The following is an 18228-nucleotide window of genomic DNA, read 5'->3' on the forward strand; positions in this document are numbered from 1 at the left end:
GTAAACTCTTGATTGCCCAAATACTAAATGAAATAGCTTTGCAAGTCTTTGGTGTGTCACTCTATTGTTCATTACCAGATATTGACTGTACTGAAGCTGCAAAATCACTTGTTCACTATGTATTCTATTTAGGGTCTCCAGTATCATCTCTCTCTTCTTTGATCAATGTGGCTATGCTTATAACTCAGCAGTTGCAGCGAGGTTTTGGACTAATGAAGGCCTTCCAAAGAGCATGTTGGGAAGTGTATGCCTGTTCGCAACCTTTACAGAGCAGCCAAAAGGTAAATAAGTCGTATATTGTGGTTTAATTCTGTGATGTGAATCCTTGTTTCATGTTGGTTGTATAGGCTGATTTATTTGCTCAATTATTACTTTCATGTGTCTGAAAGCTGAAACAGTGGTATTAATGCTAGGTAAACACCCAAATCAATCACTCTAGACCAAAGTCTTGTGGCCCTCTGCTCTCTACCGTGTCTAATGAGAGTGATCAAGACAACGCATGTGGGCTTTCTGCTAGACAAGAAAGCTCATTGTTCAGGTACGTTTTTCAAGTGTGTTACTTTTTAATAAAAATTGTAAAATGGCAGTCTTGGTTGACACCTAAAAGAAGGCCAGACTGAACCTTTGTGTGCCAAACATTGAATTCCATCCTGGATAACATTGTAGACAGAAGACTCAGCTGCTGAATTTTAATTACTGTATAGAATTAAAAGATGTGTCCCAAAAATTCCCAATGCCCAACCATCTTATCAGCCAGACTGCAAGGGCTCCATCCCAGGTAAGGCAACTGGAGTTTTTCTGAGTTCCAGTAGCTAAGGTTAGCGGTGGGTATTGGCTTGTACAGCCACAGTTCAAGTCACGATAATGTCACAATCCATTTAAGACCCAGCAAATTGTGAAGGTACAGAGATAATAATAGAGGTCCAGTACCTACTGTAAAGTCCCAAGGATACTTGAAATTTTAGGTGCCTGTATACCAGTAACCCTGGAGATTTTGCTATGACTCATGGCTCCCACAAAGTACATGCTTACCCTTCGATATTACTTGCTTTGCCAGTTCCTACTGCGAGCAAGAATTCGGTTTGAATGTGTATTTTAAGTCCAACAAACCATACTATCTAGATAGTTCAAACAAGTTTTCAGCTTGTGCTGCTGTAGATCAAGTGTTAACAAACTACTCTTTCCTCCTAGTGAGGAGTGCAAATGTTGCAAGTTGTTTTTCTACAGGACATTCAAGGAAATCTGCACCCTGGACACAGACTTCCTACCCTGTTTGAGGATTCCCCCTTTGGGGTTCGGCCTCAACAGGAGTCTTGACTTCAGGGCAGGCACCAGCAAACTAAACTGTACATCTATTCTCACACAAGGTAAACACTTGCATGCCCCACATTTCAGAAGCTTGGCTCTGCACAACGTAATAAGAGGTATCTCTCTTTATACGAGTTTATATTGGAGGAAATTAGAGTATTCCCCATTACTAATAAAAGTTGTCCTATAGACATCAGTCCTTCCAGTGCAGGCATCCGTATGTTAACGTTCACTAAATTCATCATCTCACACTGATTCTGAACACAAACTTAAGCTTAATTCCTCATGATCTATTTCAGGCGATCATCCCAACTCTTGATGTAGTCTACACCTGCATGACTACATTGTATACCGACACAAAGACCATTACCTAATTAAGGCTTCACTATTGACACACTGGCATACGTGCTATCATTCAGAGTGCTGAAGATCACGTCAAGATGAAGCTGCATGTGATAAAGGACAAATACAACTCCTTGGTTGAAATACTCTCTGAGACTGAAAGATCAGTCCACTTATTGCCCGTGCTGAAGTGCATGAGCAGTTGTGCAGATACAAACTTCAAAGTCCTAGTAAAAGCAGGGTTTTTAGTCCCAAGGGTTGAGAAGTGTAGGAGAGTAGGGTCTGCAATCCTATGATCACCCCAGATTTTTGCTTTTTGCTTCACTGGTTTATGACTTCCCTGGCTGTGGGCCTGCTAATCAGACCCACAGCTTAGCTGTTCTCTCACTAAATTGACACGTGTACCTTAGGTGCATATACCAATTGGTACTGGGCCACCTTATCAGACCCTGTAACTCAGGGCATAGGTGTACCCAGGGCCTACCAGGGGCTGCAGCATGTATTATGCCACCCCTGGCTGGCCATCTAAATCTGACACAACTGGCTGCACGACAGCTGGGTCAAGGTGGTGTAATCACCCTTTGCTTTAGATATAGTATACCTATATCTAACCCTAAAATGGAAACATAGATTCCTATCAGTCACTCCTACGGCAGGCCTTAATAATCCTGAAGGCAGAGTGCTTAGACTCATGTGAGATGGTGCTCTGGCATGAGCTGAGCCCGTTTGCAGCTTGCGGAACCAAGTCCTAATAGCTGTTCCATGATAACGCATACCATATACTCTTAAGTGCATTATAATCCTCGCAGTTATATGCCAACTCTGGTATCGCTTTATCAAAACATGTCGAGTAAGGTGTCATACGAATTGGAATACTAACCCCTCGCCAATTCTGGCGACAGGGTTAGCATTCCACCCTTCTAGAGGGACATGACATGTGTGTAACTGTGAACCCCGGTTAAAGTTTACTCGAGCCTCAGCATCACAAAATGGATGCTGCCACCACAGACACAAGTCTGACCTCCTGCTGCTGGGAGTCCTTCCAGCGAGGAGAGCTTGGACAAAGGGTTTCCTGTCAGGGGCGGTGCTAGCACCATCCCAGACAGGGTTTTGTGTATCCTGGGTAGGCAGGGCTGAATAGGAAGGTGACTGCAAGTGGCACCCCGGTGCTCACTGTGCATATGCCGGCTTGAACCAGTTCCAGGGGCACACCAGCCCCTGAGCTGGGGAAAGTCCGGACAGGGGAGAGGGGTGTAACCACCCCCCTTCCTGGTCCCACCCATGGGCAGGACCTAGTCGCGTACCAGCCCCTTTCTTTAGAATAAAGGTAGGAGCGGGGACCCTTCCAAATTAGATCATCTTTGAATCCTGAAACTACTTTCTACGAAAGGAACTCAAGACTTCTTCTTAAGATTTCTCCCTTGTGACTAAGGAGTAGTCACCCTGCATCCGCAGGCACCAACTAAGTATCTTGCGGTTTGCTGCACGTCCTTCCTCCGGAACCAGACCGACCAGCACGACGAGACCCGGACTCCCTGCCCTCTCTGACCTCAACCTGCCTCTAGAGCACAGCTGAGAACCGTAGGTGCGACGAGACCAGAGGACCCGGCGACCATCAGAATCAGCACGACACTGACCTAGCACGACCACCGAGGGACCCTCGAGTAGGTGCACTGGGGTAAGAGAAGCCCAACCCCAAGCAGCACGAGCACCGAAGACCAGCCCCCCAGCATCCTCCAGATCTGCGTGGCGCCCTTTTGCTTCTGTGTCGCTTGCCACGTTGTCCGGTCACTTGCCTGTTGGCTAGTGACCCACCAGACGAGGTCCTACGTTTGTTTCACCGCTGGTCTAGCTCCTCTAGACTGTCCCTAGTCTCCTCCTGAAGGGGACCTTCCTCGGACCCTCCTGGTCCACTCAAGACGCCATTTTGTGTCGCCACGTGGGCTTGCCGTAGCCAAGGCTTGTTGCCTCCTTCACCGGATCCAGCATCGCCAGCAGCAGACATCCGACGTGGGACAGCTCGCAGACCTCCAGCCTGGTCGACATCAGCGCTCCTGGTCCGTGCAGCAGCAGAATCCAGTGTCACCTCTTCACCTGGCTGAGTGACCTCGTCCGGTGCCATCCTGGTGCCAACCTAACCACTGGCTAGTGGTTCAGAATTCGGTCCCCTCTGCTTACAGGTACTCTCTTCACTGATCCAGTCCTTGGATCAGCCCGGAACATCTTCACTGGTCGCCTGCCAGCAACTTCCACTTAAGGCTCCTGGTTCGTCAACGAGGATTCCCGACGACACTTGAACCCTATGCAGCCGCAGCCCCTGGGCTAGGTAAACAGAGTACCACGGTGCTCCAGCGTAGATCCACTCTCTAAGTGTCTAGATCCACTTTTGTTTTTGACCTACCTAGTCGGGTTCGCCCGAGAACACTAACTTTTCATTTACTAGCATCCATAGACTTTGTCCCGCATTACGCGTGAGAGTTCCCACTCTGCACACGACGTCCCTAGGCCTCCTGCTTCTAATCTAAGGGTTCAGCATTGTAGGCCCAGCGATTCTAAAGTCTCTGAGAGTAGTACTTACCTGCTAGTAATTTCGCATTCCACTTCCATAGTATATGGTTTTTCGTGCCCCTCAGGCATTTGTGTAAATTGTGCGACTTTCAGTATTTCTTTAAGAGTTTTGTATTGTGCTTAGCACCCTGTCCTCATAAAGAGTCAAGGGTTGTTGTGTTATAAATAAATATCCTTTTATTTTCATAACAACTTGTGTGGTGTCCTTTCACTTGGTGTTCAAGGGGTATATGTGATGGTATAACAGCTGGCTTAACACGCCCTCTAGAGTTTAGCCTAAAGACTGCTCTTGTCCATGCTACTAGGATAGCTGGTCTATAAGGTTGACTTACAACCAATCATCAATAAGGGTTGTTTGGACTGATACATATTGATCACTAGAATAGTGAGCACTGCATATCAGGCCAACTTCTCACAAGAAGTACAACCCTGGACCGGAGAGCCCCTTGTACATCAGATTTAACAACAAGGGGTGGTGATGGACAGAGTTTCTGAATTAAGCAGAATACTCTCACCCAGTCAAGAGATCAGGGCTAGATCCAACACCGTTTTTTAGCTCAGTGCACCATCCCAGCTCAGAACCTGACTATATGCAAATTAGTCTGTTCCTGTCCCAGTGCATGATGGGAACAGGGCAAACCAAACTACCAAGCCAATTCTTACACTGGTTTCTGTCATTTCAGCCGTCGTTGGCCCGGTGTGGCAGGGTATACTCAGACATAAGTCCCTTGCTCACTGCACCATCAGGATTCAAGCAAGCCGGGCCGACGACGGCTGAAATGCCAGACACCGATACCCGGAAGCTTGTCTCCTTTCTGGTGAAGAATTGGCTTGGTAGTTTGGTCTGCCCTGTTCCCATGATGCACTGGGCCAGGGACAGACTAATTTGCATATAGCTAGGTTCTGAGCTGGGATGGTGCAGTGAGCTAAATAACGGTGACGGATCAAGCCCTGATCTTTGGACTGGGTAAGAGTGGTCTGCTTAATTCAGACACTCTGTTCATCACCACCCCCTTTTCTGAATCGTTTTTAGCCACTATAGGTGTGGCAGGGTGTACTCAGACTTGAGTCCCTTGCTCACTGCATCATCAGGATTCAAGCAAGACGGGCCGACGACGGCTGAAATGCCAGAAACCGGTCCCCAGAAGCTTGTCTCCTTTCTGGTGAAGAATTGGCTTGGTAGTTTGGTCTGCCCTGTTCCCATGATGCACTGGGCCAGGGACAGACTAATTTGCATATAGCCAGGTTCTGAGCTGGGATGGTGCAGTGAGCTAAATAACGGTGATGGATCAAGCCCTGATCTTTGGACTGGGTAAGAGTGGTCTGCTTAATTCAGACACTCTGTTCATCACCACCCCCTTTTCTGAATCGTTTTTGGCCACTATAGGTGTGGCAGGGTATACTCAGACATGAGTCCCTTGCTCACTGCACCATCAGGATTCAAGCAAGCCGGGCCGAGGACGGCTGAAATGCCAGAAACCGGTCCCCGGAAGCTTGTCTTCTTTCTGGTGAAGAATTGGCTTGGTAGTTTGGTCTGCCCTGTTCCCATGATGCACTGGGCCAGGGACAGACTAATTTGCATATAGCCAGGTTCTGAGCTGGGATGGTGCAGTGAGCTAAATAACGGTGATGGATCAAGCCCTGATCTTTGGACTGGGTAAGAGTGGTCTGCTTAATTCAGAAACTCTGTTCATCACCACCCCCTTTTCTGAATCCTTGTACATCAGAGGCCAGATTACCCTATCTCCCTGGTGGCCATGAAGAATGCCAACACTCAAAGCCCTGTGGAAGCACTGCAAATGGATAAGGAAAGCTACCAAACCGATTTAGATGGCAACAGATTTACAATGGAAGAAGCGATGCATCACCAACTCAGTGGCCCTGCTCTCCCAACCCAACAGGTACCACTTTGAGGAAATGGAACATATACTGAAAAACCTTCCAGAGGCCTACCACAAGAGTGGGATGGAATTGGTGCAGCAGGATAACATTATTTTAAACACCAACATAAGATGTTCTCTTGATGTGTCTGACACTTCATCATGTGAAACCAAAACCAGTGTCCTGCTTTAAAAACATGCATGGCTACGACTCTTTGCTCCTCTCCCGATGTTTGGCAACGTCTTCTCATTTACCTTTTTCACAGGGAATATTCAATGCTAGAGAAAATAAAAGAGAACAGAGATGCAACTAAGGTTATGGGGGCACTTCAAACCCAAACCTACAGGTCTGGTTTTTGGGACTAACGTTTGAGAGGTGTTACAGCAGCTATAACAAGGCAATGCCCTATCTTCTAACAGCAGCTTTCCTCCAGGATGACAAGTTTACAGAGAAAGACCCCAGAGGTGTCTTCCCTGTCAAATGCGGAGCTACGGGTAAAAGATTCTCAGGAGAGGGCCCCGGTGATAAATTACCACCCTCCTCCCCGGCCCGGTGTATCCCCCTACAAATCTCACAACAAACCCTGTTGGAAGTGGGGTGAGGGTTTGGGTGGGGGAGAGCTAACCTCAGGTAAGTAAGTCCTATATATTGTTCACTATGGATGCAGCTTGAAGTTAATACCATACCTCAAGGCATACCTCCTCTCTATCAAACCCTCAGCCAAAAACATTAGAAGCAGCTGCAGGAGAAAATGCACACACTGTTCTAAAAGGGGGCAATAGAATCTATTCTATCACACCATAAAAGCCAAGGTGTCCCAAAAAGTACAGTACGCTTGAGCTAATCCTTGACCTGAGGCCATTGAACAGATATATCATGTCAGTGCTGTAGGAGAGTAGGATCTGCTTCTTATAGTTTCTCCCACTTTTTGCGGATGTTTTACTGTTTTTCGACTTTAGTCTGGCTGGGGCCTTGCTATTCAGGACCCCAGCCTAGCTGCTTCCTTTCTATAATGATTCCATGTACTTTAGGTACACTCCAGTTTGGTTACTGGTGTACCCTTAGGAGTCCCTAGTATATGTTACAATAGGTACCAAGGGCATAGGTACCCCAGAGTCCTGCTATAGGCTGCAGCATGTATTATGCCACCCCTGGGCAGAGTTCCAAAATGACACAACAGGTCTGCTACAGCAGCCTGTGTAAGGTGGTGTATACACCCCTTACTTAGATATAGGTCCCTATATTTACCTTAAATCACTGCACATATAAACCTATCTGAAAGAGACACGCTAATGATAGATTCCTTAACTTAGAATATCCCCAGGCGTCAGACTGGATCCGGAAAGTTTTGTGTAGCAGTACCCTTGCGTGCCGGTAGGCGTCGTCTGATGCTCTGCGTCCGTCGTCGGCGCCGTGATGACGTCGTCGGAATACTTAGACGCCGCCTCCGCATGCTGACGTCAGTTCATTTTTTTCCGCGCCAGCAGCGCAAATCCGGAAAAAGTGGTACCTTCGTCACTTTTTGACTAAAACTTTTTGATCCCTTTTGATCATTTTTTAGGTCGAATGTGAGACAGCGTACAGGCACGAGCCTCTGCTGTCTCCGATTTGCCCTCGAGGGCGCGCACGGCGCCGTGCAGATCCCATGCCTCAGATTCACAGCCTCACTCACGCATGCGCACACAGACACACACTGCATATATATATATATACACACACACACACGCGCGCACACACACATGCACGCAGCCACCCTCCACTCACTTGGCTCTTTTGTCGTGACTCCCCGTATCTCCGCCGCATCGCCTGGCCTGGGTAGCATAATTGAAACGGCACCAAACAGCCATGCGCCGAAACAGAGTGGAAGCGGACGCCGCGTCCCCAGCGCACCCCTTGCCTGTAGCAGCCGCCTCTGTTGACCCGGAAACGCTCCAGCCGCCTCCCCGCCTCCGGTACCCGGATGTATTACATTCTGCTCCTTGTTTTTTTTGCTGCCGCCCATGCTATTCTTGTTGCCACTTTGGTGCTGAAGGTAGACAGGAGGTGGCACGCGCGGACAGGAGATGTGCACTCCGTACGGGTGCACATCTCTTGTCCCGGAGGCTGGTGTTAACCAGCACGCACATCTCGCGTCTTTTACTTTCCCTCCCTCTCCCCCCGCTGTCGGCTCCACTGAGACAGCTCGTCTTACATGCAACGCATGTAAACCCTGGCAAGAAAACCCCCGATTGGAGATTGATCTTTCCCTGAAGTGAGAAAAGTCTATCGGACTGGCCTTTGTATACAATGCAGTGGAACTTTCAATATAGCTAGACCACGGTAACAGCTGACTAACTTCTTCACAGCAATAAAATAAGAGAACAGCATGTGTTTTGTAGTGAACAGACGCAGTTTATTTTATTTTAAAACCCGACTTACTGCATGTTTACTTAGCCGATGGGTTTCAGAAGGGGCCTCTCACAGTTCGCTGTCTGTTTTGTTTTGAGTCACCCTGTTGACGAGCACAGCGTCGGAGCACAGTTAAAGTCCGCGCTATATAATGTTTTTTTAGGTCGAGCTACAGGTCGCTAGTAGCACCCACCTTGTTTATCTTTTTACTGTTCACAAAACCTTCAGAGAGTTCGGAGAAATATATGAGGCTTGTGTGTCTGAGAGACTGGCATATGGGTGTTTTATTCAGAACCTCAGAATGTTTGTGGCAGGGAGGTGGGATTTGTGTGAGGTGGGCGCCTTTGTGAGTGAATTCGCATGGGAGCGGTCTCACCCGTGAGGGGTGTTTGTGGTGGAGTGTTCGCGGACCTCTCCGAGCGGTGACGTCCGAGATGGTGTCTGTGTGATAGGCGACGTCCGGGGCTCCCTACAAGATGGGAATGTATCTGTTCTGGGCTAGTGGATCCTTCCAGATTTTCCACGTGTCTAGACAAACAGATCGTTGGTTGACCGTAAATGGTAGTGATGGCCATTCAATTGTGAAGTCACGTTTTTCTTGAAACAGATACATGTTTGAGATTTTTCCTCCATTTTTATCGACACTGGGTTTATTTTTAGCCAGCATATTCAGTCAGCTCTCGTTTGTAGGTAAATAAATCCCCTTGGCATCCTTATTGTTCCACGATATAACAATGCATAATTTTCTTTACTTACCCTTTTACCCTTATCCTCAGGAAATTGGTTGCTGCGCGTAATTCAACACCATTCAAAATTCTGTATTGTTTTAAGTCAAACCATATTAGTCAGGAAGCTCTTTAATTATGCAATGCTTCCTCAGTACGGCTGTTTTTACTCTGATATGTTAATTTGCATTTTTTCCAACTTTTTTGCACAGTCATACGTTTTATTTTTTCACTTTTAATTTGTCTCTTCCATTACTGGTGTGAAAGGTCAGCTTGCTGCCCTAATACAGAAACTTTGCTAAATTATGCTTAAAAGTGTGAATGTTGTTTTCAATAGCGGCAATTTGACCTGAAGGTTTCGGAGAGCTTTAAAGAGCACCACTTGCTTTACAGACAGACACATTCATTTTGATCGTTTTGTTTGCACAGGGAGAATAAGTGATTTGCCCAGAATCCCAGGATATAGAGCGTCCCTGTCGATACTCAAGCCCAGGTCCCCTGCGTCGAGGTCGACCGCTCTAGCGGTTAGGCCACAGGATTACCCTGGTCTGTTTTTGTCATGTTTCACCCTTTCTTTGCTGGTTGTTGCCTACATACTGATAATGATTTAGTGACAAATAACGTTGAGCCTAACTGTAAATTTATTAACACAGCGTTGACAGCAAATAGCTAAGCTTCTCCCTTTTTATTGAATCGTTTGGATAGACTTTTCATCCATGAGCAAATTGTTACCGGTTAACGGCCATTTTCGTGTCTCCTATGTCTTTGCACATGGCCATGTTTGCCCGTATTAATTGTATAGTTGTTACTTATTTGAGTGCTGCTTCTCTAGTGCTGTTTCTGCATAGTGTTTTGAAACGAGTGTAAAGAGGTAGTAGGCACTATATAAGAAGATTCTGACGTCACTACTAGTCAGGTGTACACCTCAGTGCCTGCACTGGCCTGAGGGTGGCGTGCGGTCGTGACTGCCTGACCTCCCAGAGCACCAAGAGTTTGCCCTACCTCACGCAGCGCCAAGAGGCTGCCCTAACTCACGCAGCGCCAAGAGGCTGCCCTAACTCGCGCAGCGCCAAGAGGCTGCCCTAACTCGCGCAGCGCCAAGAGGCTGCCCTAACTCGCGCAGCGCCAAGAGGCTGCCCTAACTCGCGCAGCGCCAAGAGGCTGCCCTAACTCGCGCAGCGCCAAGAGGCTGCCCTAACTCGCGCAGCGCCAAGAGGCTGCCCTAACTCGCGCAGCGCCAAGAGGCTGCCCTAACTCGCGCAGCGCCAAGAGGCTGCCCTAACTCGCGCAGCGCCAAGAGGCTGCCCTAACTCGCGCAGCGCCAAGAGGCTGCCCTAACTCGCGCAGCGCCAAGAGGCTGCCCTAACTCGCGCAGCGCCAAGAGGCTGCCCTAACTCGCGCAGCGCCAAGAGGCTGCCCTAACTCGCGCAGCGCCAAGAGGCTGCCCTAACTCGCGCAGCGCCAAGAGGCTGCCCTAACTCGCGCAGCGCCAAGAGGCTGCCCTAACTCGCGCAGCGCCAAGAGGCTGCCCTAACTCGCGCAGCGCCAAGAGGCTGCCCTAACTCGCGCAGCGCCAAGAGGCTGCCCTAACTCGCGCAGCGCCAAGAGGCTGCCTTAACTCACGCAGCGCCAAGAGGCTGCCAACGGCAATTGGCTCGCAGATAGAGCACACAGTGCCAAGAGGTGTGGCAAATGAAGGTGGAGACCCGCAAGGCACTGCAACAAGGGCTGCCCGCCATCCTCTAGACGCAGAAGGGAGCCTGTGAATCGGGTAAGGTGTGAAAGCATCACCAGCTCATTTCACCACTGGGCCTTAACTGAAATCTGCTGTTACTATTTTTGCCAAATGTAAATACTAATAACTGGGGACAAGTGGGTCCTTTGCAATGCAATAGGTCTCGCATTTGTGAGTTTCAGCTATTGGCATTGTAAATGACAATGTGTTTTATTTAAATGTTTGTTTTAAAGCATAAATAAAAATAAGTATCATTTACAATACCAATAGCTTAAACTCTAGCAAATTATTGCATTTCTTTTGCCACGCAAGTTTAAGCTATTGGCATTGTAAATAACAATGCCTTATAATTTTGTTTCAAAAACAAAAACATAAATAAAAGGCATTGTCGTTTACAATGTCAATAGCTCAAACTTGTGTAACTGCGAGACCTATTGCATTGCAAATGCTTGTCTTGAGTCTTGCGACTCCGGACGGTGCCGATAGGGATGCCAGGTTACAAGCCTTGTAAGGATTGCGACCGACTGATGTCGGTCACCGACCCTCACCGTCTGTGTCTCCACTGTCTCGGCGTCGACCACGACGACAAGACCTGCTCCGACTGCCGGGCCCTGACTTCGAAAGCTAGGAGGGAGCGGTCCTGCAAGCGTCTCGAGCTCCGGCAGTGGGCCCGTGCCGCGAGAGGTCCCGGTCCCAACGGAGGTCGAGGGACAGGTCGCGGGGTAGGAGCCATCACAGCTTCGGGAGTCGACATCACTCCTCCGGGTCGAAGTCGTCGTCAGGTAAGCACAAGAAGTCGAAGAGACTTCATCGCTCTTCCGACTCCCCCCCGACGCTCGCGCGATGTTGCCGGGGGTTCGGGTGACACCGCCCACGCGGCTCCGTCGGAGTCGCGGGCGTCGCGGCCTGCTCCACACCCTCCAGTCCCTGGGCAGAATGCGACGCCGGGGGAGATCGAGCACTTCCTCATGGCCATGAGGTCCCTCTCTTCCCCGACGGGCTCCGCGGCGTCTTTGGGCCCAGCTGACCCGTCTGGAGGCCCTAGCGGATCGGGCGCTTCGGCACCGATGCCGTCGTATGCTTCCGCCCCGACGCCACCTGCACCTTCGGGCCCGGCGCCGCATGGCCCCACTGGATCCGCTTCGGGATCCGGGCTGTCGCCGGTTGACCTGACGACCTCAACGGCGCCGATCCCTCAGGTGTCACCTCCGGCGCCATCCTCGGGCGGCGCCGTCCCCGATGCCTCCCTCGCTCCGGTTTCGGCGTCTGAACGGCGCCGCTGGGCGCCGCTTTTGACGCCGCTTGGGGAGTTTACCTTCTATGAACCGGCCCCATCGTTTGACAACCCTGGTTATCAGGAGATGGGTGATGAGGTGTATTGGGAGGGGTCTGAGGACCCTCTGACACGGGAGTGTCAGTCCCAAGAGGAATGGACAGGTGGACTTGGGGATGCCAGTGGTCTGCACACCTCACCAGACACTGGCTTTGTCTCGCCTCCTACCGTGACTAAGGAGGAGGGAGCAACCTACAGTGTGGTGTTGACGCGGGCGGCCGAGGCCTTGGGCCTTGAGCTCCCCGTCGCAGTCGTGAGGACTAACTTCCTCACTGAGGTCCTTAAACCGCAGTCGCGCTCGGTCGAGCCTCTGCTGCCGTTTAATGAGGCCTTGACTGACGTTCTTCTGGGCACTTGGTCCAGGCCCGCTACTGGTTCGCCCGTAGATCGAAACGTGGCCAGACGCCACCGCCCGGCCCCGGGCGACCCATGTTTCCGGTCCACCCACCCCACCCCGAGAGCCTGGTCATCCAGGCTTCGAATTCCCAGACCGCATTCCCGTCCGCTCCGCCAGACAGGGAATCCAAGAGGTATGCGCAGTATGGCAAAAAAGTATTCTCATCCCTTAGTCTGAGACTGCGGTCTTCCAACACAGCATGCCTCTTGGGCTGCTACACCCACTTTCTGTGGGATACTGTTGCCGAATTGCTCCCTGAGTGTCCGTTGGAGGTACGGGCCAAACTTGGCCAAGCCCTTGTGGAAGGCCGGGATGCAGCGAAATATTCTATCCGGTGTCGGCTGGATACCACCGACTCACTTGGCAGAGCGATGGCAACGACGGTGGCGATAAGTCGCCACGCCTGGTTGAGGTCCGCCAACTTTTCGGCCAATGTCCAGAATACACTCATGGACATGCCGTTTGATGGCCGTCGCCTTTTCGGCGACAAGGCAGACCACACGCTTGAGCTCTTTAAGGACTCCAGGGCTACGGCCAAGTCCTTGGGCCTCTCGGCCCCGCGCCAGCAAACGGATGCCTTTCGCGGCCAAGGAAGGGGTGCCCCCACACGTGCTGCCAGCCACGCACCGCAGACTAACATCCAACGCGGTGGCGGCTGTGGAAATCGCCGTGGAGGCGGTCGGGACAACGGCGAGGCCAGTCCACACCCTCCCCTGCAGCATTCGCCTCAAAACCCTCCTAGTCCGGGCTTTTCGGCCCATGTGACGCCAGTGGGGGGCAGGGTTCGCCATCACCACTCCCACTGGCGCACTATCACATCGGACAGGTGGGTGCTGCAAATCGTCCGAAGGGGCTACTCCCTCCCCTTCGAGAAAACCCCTCAAGCCATGCCACCGCAATACCACCGCGTATCTGGGGATCATATGCGGCTTCTGCAGGAGGAAGTTTCGGCCCTCTTGGCCAAGGGGGCCATCGAGTGTGTTCCTGGGCCAGAAGTAGGGTGTGGTTGCTACTCCCACTACTTTCTGGTACCCAAGAAGGGCAAAGGGGGCCTACGCCCTATCTTGGATCTACAGAACGTCAACGGCTTCCTCCGGAAGGAGAAGTTCAAAATGCTGACACTGGCTCAGGTCTTAGCTGCCCTGGACCCAGGAGACTGGATGGTGGCGTTGGAGTTGCAGGATGCTTATTTCCACATCCCCGTCCTGCCGGCCCACCGGTGCTACCTGCGGTTCACGCTAGGCCACGAGCACTTTCAATTTACTGTGCTCCCCTTCGGCCTTACAAGCGCCCCACGGGTGTTCACGAAAGTGATGGCGGTGGTCGCAGCTCATCTGCGCAGGTTAGGGGTTTCAGTCTTCCCCTACCTCGACGACTGGTTGTTGAAGGCGGGCTCACCCCAGACAGTCGTCAGCCACCTCCAGACGACGGCGGATCTCCTGCACTTGCTGGGATTCTCCATCAACGTGCCGAAGTCACACCTGTGTCCCTCTCAGAAGCTCCTCTTCATCGGAGCGGTTCTCGACTCGGCTCAGTTTCGGGTTTATTCCCCCGAGCAGCGGGTTCGGGATATTCAGGCTCTGATTCCGATCTTTCAGCCTTTATCCCGAGTCTCGGTCAGGTTGACGCTGCGGCTTCTAGGACTGATGGCTTGCTGCATCCTTCTGGTGCATCACGCCCGTTGGCGGCTGCGGGCTCTGCAGTGGGACCTCAAGTTTAAGAGGGCCCAGCATCAGGGCAACCTGTCCGACCATGTCCTGATCCCGGAGGGCGCTGCCAGACAGTTCCAGTGGTTGCTCACGGACCACGATTGGGTCAGCGGCAAATCCCTCTCCCTACCCCAACGGGAGCACGTAGTTGTGACGGACGCGTCTCTCCAGGGCTGGTGAGGCCACATGGGAGAGGCGGAGATCAGAGTCCTCTGGTCTCAGGCGGAGTCCCGGCTCAATATCAACCTTTTGGAGCTGCGGGCAATTCGTCTTGCACTGAAAGCATTCCTCCCCTCTGTCCGGGGGAGTGTAGTGCAGGTGTTCACGGACAACACCACCGCCATGTGGTACTGCAGCAAACAGGGCGGGGTGGGGTCGTGGACCCTCTGCCAGGAGGCTCTGCGCCTTTGGCAGTGGCTGGAACATCAGGGTTTGACCCTAGTGGTTCAACACCTGCCAGGTTCTCTGAACGCCAGGCCGGACGAACTCAGCCGCCGGTGCTGATGGATCACGAATGGCGTCTGAACTCTGACGTGGCGCAAGGTCTCTTTCTGCAGTGGGGAGAGCCTTGGTTAGATCTATTCGCCACAGAAAAGAACGCGCAATGTCATCAGTTCTGCGCGTTGGATTTTCCAAGGCGGCACTCGCTCGGAGACGCTTTTCGTCGCGAGTGGAGCTGCGATCTATTGTACGCCTGTTCGCCTATACCACTTCTGCCCAGAGTGCTGAAGAAGATGAAACGCGACCGGGCCCAAGTCATCCTTGTGGCTCCGGACTGGGCACAAAGGTACTGGTATCCCAAACTACTCAGTATGTCAGTCGATCCCCGTTTTGTTTGCCTCTTCAGGAGGACCTTCTGTTGCAGCAGCAGGGGACGGTCCTCCACCCGAACCTGTCCAGTCTCCACCTCCATGCTTGGAGATTGAGCGGCGACAGTTGTGGCCATTTGACTTGCCTCCTGAAGTCTGTAATATAATTCTGGCAGCCAGGCGTCCCTCCACTAAGTCGGTATACGCCTGCAGGTGGAACAGATTTGTGGCATGGTGCACAGCAAAGGCTGTGGATCCTCTCTCTGCCCCTCTTTCTGAGGTTCTTCTCTTCCTTCTTTCTCTTGCCCAGTAGGGCTCTGCTCCGGGCACTATCAAGGGCTACCTTTCTGCCCTTTTGCCTTTCTAAGGCTGCCTGATCAACCATCTTGGTTAAGTCCCCTATTGTGAATCGTTTTCTGAAAGGCATCACACACACGTTTCCACCTGTTACCTTCGTGATGCCTCAGTGGGACTTGAACCTGGTTCTTACTTATCTGATGTGCGCTCCCTTTGAGCCACTTCACAACTGTCCTATCCGCCTTCTTACTCTGAAGACTGATTTCCTGGTTGCCATCACCTCTGCCAGGAGAGTGAGTGAGCTCCAGGCTCTTTCCTCTAAACCTCCTTTCCTTTCTGTCCATCCGGACAAGGTTGTGTTGCGGACAAGACCCTCTTTCCTGCCCAAGGTAGTCACAGCCTTCCACATCGGGCTGTCCATCACCCATGCCCACCTTCTTTCCGCCTCCGCATCCCTCTAAAGAGGAAGAGCGGCTCCACTGTCTGGACCCAAAACGTGCGCTCTCTTACTATCTGGATCGCACACGCCAGTTCCTGGTGGATGACCAACTCTTTGTTGGTTACGTGGGCGCTAAGAAAGGACTGGCAGTGCACAAACGGACCATCTCTAGGTGGATCGTGTTGTGCATCCAAGCGTGCTACTCTTTGGCTAAAAAGGAACCTCCTGTTGGGCTGAGGGCCCATTCCACTCGGGCCACGGCGACTACTTCTGCCCTGGGCCGAGGAGTCCCCTTGCAGGACATTTGTCAGGCAGCTACGTGGGCCTCGCTGCACACGTTCGCAAGACACTACTGCCTGGACAGCCAAGTCCGGAGGGATGGCTTCTTTGGCCGTTCCGTCCTCCAGGACTTTCTGGTGTGATTATTGGTTCGCAGACCCTCCACCGGGGTTGGTATTGCTGGGGTATCTATTCTAAGGTAAGGAATCTATCACTAACCTGTCTCTTTCATTTGCACAAGTTACTACTTGTGTAACGATATATCTGTAAGAGACATTAGTTAGTGATAGATTCCTTACCGACCCACCCATCCTCCCCGTTCTGCGAACCAATATCTAGGGTTAAGGTCATCCCCTTTCATGGCCCTAGTTTCAATGGCACCAGTGTTTGTTTTTGGCATGGCTCTGCGTTTTTGGTGCGGAAAAGCTGTGTCTAAGAACTGACATCAGCACGCGGAGGCGGCGTCTAAGTACTCCGACGACGTCATCACGGCGCCCACGACGCAGACGACGGACGCGGAGCCGCAGACTATGCCTACCGACGCGCAAGGGTACTGCCACGTAAAACTTTCCGGATCCAGTTTGACGCCTGGGGATATTCTGAGGTAAGGAATCTATCACTAACTAATGTCTCTTACAGATATATCGTTACACAAGTAGTACATTGTGCTTCCGTCACCCCTATGACAGGCTTTAGCAATCCTGAAGCCAGGGTGTTGGGTTTTGTGTGAGAGGGTGCCCATGTATGAGCAGGCCCCCTCTGCAGCCTTCGGAATCTATTCTCCGGGGTTGTTCTGTGATGCAGCCTGACCATATACTCTTAAGTGCATTATAACCTCGCGGGAAATGCTACCTTTGGAACGGGTGGAAGGAAACGTGTTGTGTTTGGTGTCAAACACTTTGTCCTACACTTCACGAGTATTCCCTGAGCCGGCCCTTTGTTTTCTCTCTCGAGGTACCTTCGCGATCCCTGGTCTGTCGACTTGTGGCAACTTTAACTTTCCTTGGGCTTCCCTGGTTGCGCCAGACGTGCCCGGACTCTCCATCGCTTGGGAAGTCCGCTGGACCTTGCTGGTCCATAGCAAAGAATCTTTTCTCTTCCTGTGTGGGTTGCTGTTGCCAAGGCTGGTTGTGTTCACTCCGAGCACAGTCACCGCACCACTCAACATCCTTCATGGGACAGCTTGAATCCAGCTCCTGGTCGTCGTCAATGCCTCCTGGTCCTCGTGGCTGCAGAGTCAAGCTTCACCTCTTCGCACCTGAAGCACCCGACATCGGTTGGCATTAGTTTACTGTGCCCCTGACAAGTGACCCAGACTCAGTCCCCTCTGCTTTCAGGTTCCTCACATCTTCGATCCAGGCTTGGATCACACCGGACACTTTTCTTCTTCACTGCAGTAGCACTTTGCAGCCGGTCGCCATTGAAAACGACGACGATTCCCGACACCTATGCACCCGACTTCCCTGGGAGAGGTAACTCGAGTACTCCAGTGCTCCCGTGGGTGCTGGCCCTAGAACCCCTCAAGTCTAATGCGGTTTTCTCAAAGTCCTCTCCTAAGTGTGCCTTATTATCATCAAGTTAGTCTTTATTCTATAGTTTCAATCATAAAAGACACAAAACAAACATAAGTGTCATAAAATATCATATAGGCATGAGAAAAGAAAAGGAATATACCAATTAATTTCATATATACAAGAAACATTTACACAAGATCAAAGGTATAATATCCTGATCATACCTTAAAATCATACATTTCAGTGCAAAATTTAAGTATCTTCATCGAAAGTTTCCTAACCTGAATCTAACAATTTAAACCATACCAGGCAATGTAATGAATTAAGTTTAAAAAGAGTCGTAAAACTATTGCTCACCGCTCCCAGAATAAGCATCTCCTGCTGAGTCCCTCAGGGCTCTTCGCTCTCCCCTCTGTTATTTAATTTGTACCTTTTCCCTCTTGTCTGAGCCCTGAAAGAACGCAAAGTCTGTACATCCAACTACGCTGACGACTTTCAACTCAT

The 18228-nt window shown here is 51.0% G+C and overlaps 1 protein-coding gene across 1 annotated transcript in view; it reads left to right on the forward strand.

The window, feature by feature from the left end:
- MDN1 (midasin AAA ATPase 1) overlaps positions 1–18228 on the forward strand; it is a 2142100-nt gene that overhangs the window by 1012174 nt on the left and 1111698 nt on the right. The window contains exon 47 of the mRNA XM_086926648.1: positions 133–281. Within this exon, the coding sequence (XP_086782774.1) occupies positions 133–281 (149 nt within the window). The remainder of the gene's footprint in view (positions 1–132; positions 282–18228) is intronic.

Source organism: Lissotriton vulgaris, chromosome 6, assembly GCF_964263255.1.
Source record: "Lissotriton vulgaris chromosome 6, aLisVul1.2, whole genome shotgun sequence".
Lineage (NCBI taxonomy): Eukaryota > Metazoa > Chordata > Amphibia > Caudata > Salamandridae > Lissotriton > Lissotriton vulgaris.